At 33.6% G+C, this 5165-nt stretch overlaps 2 protein-coding genes across 3 annotated transcripts in view; one reads left to right on the top strand and one right to left on the bottom strand.

The window, feature by feature from the left end:
* LOC141834018 (small RNA degrading nuclease 1-like) overlaps positions 1 to 126 on the bottom strand; it is an 11908-nt gene extending 11782 nt beyond the window's left edge. The window contains exon 1 of the mRNA XM_074721480.1: positions 7 to 126. Within this exon, the coding sequence (XP_074577581.1) occupies positions 7 to 126 (120 nt within the window). The remainder of the gene's footprint in view (positions 1 to 6) is intronic.
* LOC141832986 (auxin-responsive protein IAA27-like) lies at positions 8 to 3515 on the top strand. 2 transcript variants are annotated; one of them, XM_074720357.1, is made up of 5 exons: positions 8 to 417; positions 1180 to 1409; positions 2297 to 2438; positions 2747 to 2787; positions 3183 to 3515. In XM_074720357.1, exons 1-5 carry the CDS (start codon positions 125 to 127, stop codon positions 3227 to 3229), a joined length of 753 nt encoding a protein of 250 aa, XP_074576458.1. In that variant the 5' UTR covers positions 8 to 124; the 3' UTR covers positions 3230 to 3515. The 2 variants fall into 2 exon arrangements, with proteins under 2 accessions (XP_074576458.1, XP_074576457.1); XM_074720356.1 differs by having other exon boundaries at positions 13 to 417; positions 2726 to 2787.
* The last annotated feature ends 1650 nt before the right edge of the window (positions 3516 to 5165 follow it).

Raw genomic sequence — 5165 nt, forward strand, 5'->3', positions numbered from 1 at the left:
CTCCACCCCTCCGCGGCGGTAGCCGCCGCGGGGGATGGGGTCCTCAACTTGAAGGAGACGGAGCTGAGGTTGGGTCCGCCCGGGTCCGAAGTCGCCTGACCGGAAGGACTTTGGAGGGGGTCTCATGCCGGGCCTCTTCTCCAAGCCCTTCGCATCCGGCGCCAAGCGTGGGTTCTCCGACGCCATGGACGGAGCCGGGAAGTGGGGACTTGTTGCTGGGGGGACAGGATTTGAGGTGGATGCTGAAAAAGGATGCGCCTTCTTCTCCTCCAGAGGGGAGAACGGAGGCGGAAAGCTTCCCGGACTGGGGAATGCGGCCAAGGACACGGTGTCGAAGGCGGTGGCGCAGGAGAGGAAGGACGCCATCCAGGTTGAGAATTCCGTTGGAAGTGAGCGTGGCGTCGCCCCCGCTGCAAAGTAAGTGTCTCGGACTTCTACTGGGTCCTTTCTATTGAAGAAATTTGAGAAGATTTTTTTAATCTTTTATCATATTTCTTCCGTCCTGTTTGTCGGTTTCACTTCTTGCCAAGAACGTTACTTTTTTTAGGCAGATGTTTTGAGTTTAAATTGAGAAACGATGATGTTGTTTTTCTCTATTAAATGTATATTATATTTATTCGATTTCCCCAAAGAAGAAGATCTTATAGTACTTTTGTGGACGAGTTTTTCACAAATGTATGCTTTGAACTTTCTTTTAGATATTTTAACTAGACGCTTAGATGACTGTTCTTCGCTATTTTATTTATATTTCATTGGTCTGATGTTTGCTATGATTTATTTATTTATTTATTTATTTTACTTTGTTGCACTTATGAAATAATTGGGTGCTCTTGCTGAACTTTTCATAATTTCTTCGTGTAATGACATTTTGATTACTTGCTTTAGTTTCTGTTTACCTCTCAATAATTCAAAGCCTGGTTGAATTACTACTACCACTTACTTTCCTATGATTAAGGGAACTGTTCACAAACTTCTTTTTTGTTGGCTTCTTTGTCCAAAAACATAAAAAACAAAGACACTCTGGAGAAATTTTCTACCCTACCTGTTTGTGCTTAGAAAGATCACCTGTTTGTGCTTGTAGCTTCTCTCTCTCTCTCTCTCACTGAACAAGATTTTTCACTTAGCCACTTTAGTATAAATTTGTCGAGGATGTGAAATGATTAGTATAAGCTGTAACAGGGCACAGGTTGTAGGTTGGCCACCAATACGTAATTACCGAAAGAACAGTATGGCTACAAATCCATCAAAGAACAAAGAAGATGCTGAAGGAAAACAAGGCTTGGGATGCCTTTACGTGAAGGTTAGCATGGATGGAGCACCATACCTTAGGAAAGTTGATCTAAAACTGTATAGCAACTATAAGGAATTTTCATCAGCACTTGAGCAGATGTTTAGTGGCTTCACCATCGGTGAGCTTTGACTTTTTTTTCTTCAATTTCTTCATATAACTAAAAAAAAATTAATGCTTTGGTTATCTGTTCATTCTAATTTAATTTGGACATTTCCTAGTTCCATATGTCGATAAACATATTAGTCGAGTCCTTGCTGGAAGAAACTCATCTATTTCCTATTGTCTTTGAACTGTGTTTGCTTAAATATTGGTTTCTTCATGTCGTAACATGTTTTTAGCACTAATATGTTGGCACTTTGATATGGATGTCATTAACTTGAAAATAATCATTTACTTCAATTAAAGATCTATTGTTTCTCTGACTATCTTTCCTTTTCTTCATTTTACTTTTACAAACAAGTGATGAAGTTAAAAGTCCATGACAAATTTGTATTTGCCTTATTATTTGACATACTGAATGTGTACATATATGAATTTAGTGTCACATGACATAGTGATATTTATAGTGATCCTTATTATTCATTGTTTTCCATGTTGGTCGGGGCTCTCCTTCCCTCATCTGGATCAAACTCTAATAAATGGTTAATAATAGCTCTAGCATGAGCTTTGGATAGTTCAAACCCTCTCTTAATGTTCATGAGGATAAACCATTTGTTCGATGCTGAATAAATTGTATTTAAATTTAACCATGGTAATTAATTAGTAATGTCCAAATCAAATGGAAATTTACACAGCAATTTTTTTTACCTTTTTAATTTTACTTATTTGAAAGATTAACAACAATGCTATACTTGGTGAAAAAATGTAAAACATATTTCTTCATGCTGAAGCAAAATTTGTCTGATTTTTTGTCAGTTTCTTAAATAGAAAATTCCACTTGCCAAATTCTGTTGCTGTGGGGAGGATTTTACCTTTTTTTTTTAAAAAAAATTGTGTTTATTTCAGGCCAATATGATTCTCATGGAGTACCAGGACAAGATGGATTAACTGAGAGCAAGTTGACTGATATTTTGAGTGAATCGGAATATGTCCTCACATATGAGGACAAAGATGGTGATTGGATGCTTGTTGGGGATGTGCCATGGGAGTAAGTGCCAAATTTCTTAAATGTGATTTCAGTAGCTATTTTTTCAAAATAATAAAGATTGACATTTTAATGTTGATTATTTTTCATTTATCCATATAGTTTGGAACTTCTTCATTTGTATTCTTTTCCTATTTTAATTATACGAATGTCTGATTAGAATTATTTTCCCCCTAAGCTTGCTCCTAAATTATCCCCCTTTCTTTCTTCTTTTTCCCTTCTCTGCCCCAGCTTTCATCATTGACTTATTTCTTGACAACTTTCTTGTTACCTTTGATTTGAAATTTTAGGATGTTCTCTGGCTCTTGCAGAAGGTTGAGGATAATGAAGGGTTCAGATGCAATTGGACTTGGTGAGCATAAATAGTTAGATTTAACAAATTTTATCTATCAAATTGTGTAAAATTATATGTGATTGCATACATAGGTCTTAAAGGACCTCTATGGTTTTCATGAAGTTGAATTTTGTCACCCTCATATGAAATGGAACAATAGGCTACTGCAGACTGTAGAAAGAAAAAACAAACTTCAACAATGATAAGTAGGTTCATGTTTTGTTCTTTTAATTGATTATACTTATTTCACCATATGATTTATATTCAACTATACTTATTCACTCACATGAGTATGTTATGAAGCATGATTATGTACTATACTGTAAGTTCGATATTGTACCTCCTGTTCACCTTTTTCCTAATTCATGCTTAATAAATATATACTCTTCCAATTTTTAAAATATTTCTTGCAGCTCCAAGGCCATGGAGAAATGCAAGAACTATAACTAAGGCCAAATGACAGCTCTTTCATGAAAGCTAATGTGAATCAGACGATATCACTAGGCCCTCACTGAGATTGAAAGGTTTAACAAGGTTCTTGGTAAATCAGCTGCATTTCTAGTAAATTATCGACCTTACTGTTTCTTTACATATATTTAAGACTCGGTTAGCTAAGATTGTCTGTCTAGTAACCTAAACTTTCTGTGAATGTGTAGTCAGTGTTTGTATGTGTTATTGCTACTGCATCTGTAAACATTTGGCTTGCTGTTTGGAACTGCTATATCATATATGCTCCTGTTTGAAAATGCTGTTCAAAAGTTCATTGTTTTTTTCCCTAATTTAGATTCTAGCTATCCATTTATAATTGGGACAAGGAGATTGCTAGTTCATGTCAATGTATGATTGGACATGTGCTACTATTCCTCCATTGGAGATTGTGTACTGCTGCCACTGTTGCCTTTTATTCTCTGGTCATGTGAAACCTATTACCTTTCCTAAACCATGCTCGAAGTGATGCAATTGTGTCTCAGATCATGCATGTTTATTTCTTACATCTCAGAACTACGCATGCATGGTGTAATCTGCAGCTTTTAGAATAAGCCATGTTGGGTGTGGGGGACAAGCATTCATTACCTATCTTTTCATGAGCCATGATTCAATTGTGGTGGGGGGTCTGTGCTGCATGTTTAGCTGCTAGCTATATTTCTTCTTCCCCTGGGAATCAGGCTTTCTGATGCATTCCACTTCTTTTCCTCATCATGATCTATCTATCTATCTGCTTGTTGGTGGCCATTTAACTTTCTACTCTGAGGCTCCTTACTAGTTGCTTCCATTTTCTGTGTGCTAATATCGTATTATTTTTCTAAAGGAGATCTCAGAAAATCCTTGTTGATTGGCTGAATGCTTTTAAAGATGATTGCTTGAGGCCATTGCTCCTGATGAATGATTGATCATACTATTTCTTCACTGAAACTTTGATAGAATTTTTTTTATCAAAAGTATTTTTTTAGATATGTTTGCCATACGAATGTTGAATTTTTGGATTGCAAGCTAGCTTTAAATCATTACACACGCTCCAAAATTGAATGGTAGCGCTTCAAACTTCCTAAGTTCTTCAGTTGGAGTTCTTCAAGTTCTTTCCTACAAATAAAGTAGTCTGTAGAGCTTTTCAAAATCACAACTACCTCTCATACGATTATTAGTCATATGCAAATATTGTTCATGATTCCCATGTGATTTCATTATGATCATCATTTTTAAAATTAATAATCAGTAACGATGGATCAATAGAAGGATTGATATTAATAAAAATTTAAAATCTAAACCCTAATATTCTAAATCTTAAAAGTTTAAAAATATAATTTTAAATCATATCGCCTTGATAGGTTAATTAAATTAAATCGAGCTTATAATGAATCATGCTGTTAAAATGAACGTTCAAATTTAATTTAATTTTTTTTATAAGTTTGAGTTTGATTTAAACTTGATATACTATTGAATTTTAAATTTATACTCATTTTAAAATTATTATATTTTAAATTTATTTAATTAATTATTAAATTTGATAATATATAAATTTATTATTATTTTTAAGTCTTTTTTATTAATTTAGTATATGAATTTTATTAATGAATATGATTCAATATTATTCATGTATATTATTTTAGAATATTATTTATGAATATTAATAAATTATATATATATATATTTATTTATTTATTTAATTTAAAAAATTTTTAAATTTATTTAATTTTATATGTATTAAATTAATATAAATAAATTTTTATTAAATTAAATATTAAATTTATTCATGAACAATCCAACTTTAATATCCTAAAACCCTAAAGTGGATCAGAAAGAAAACACATACATAAAAAAAAAAAAAAAAAAAAAAGCTCCATCATCCCAACAGTGGGGCGATGTTAGAATTAGAAAAGGAGCCAGTAGTGATGCAC

This window comes from Curcuma longa, chromosome 8, assembly GCF_044706935.1.
Source record: "Curcuma longa cultivar G26 ecotype Majalengka, Jawa Barat chromosome 8, ITB_CL_G26_1.1, whole genome shotgun sequence".
Lineage (NCBI taxonomy): Eukaryota > Viridiplantae > Streptophyta > Magnoliopsida > Zingiberales > Zingiberaceae > Curcuma > Curcuma longa.

Coding starts and splice junctions, on each gene's coding strand:
- LOC141832986 (XM_074720356.1), top strand. CDS start 125: ATGCCGGGCCTCTTCTCCAAGCCCTTCGCATCCGGCGCCAAGCGTGGG. Junction 418..1,179: donor GGCGTCGCCCCCGCTGCAAA/GTAAGTGTCTCG, acceptor AAGCTGTAACAG/GGCACAGGTTGTAGGTTGGC. Junction 1,410..2,296: donor GTTTAGTGGCTTCACCATCG/GTGAGCTTTGAC, acceptor TGTTTATTTCAG/GCCAATATGATTCTCATGGA.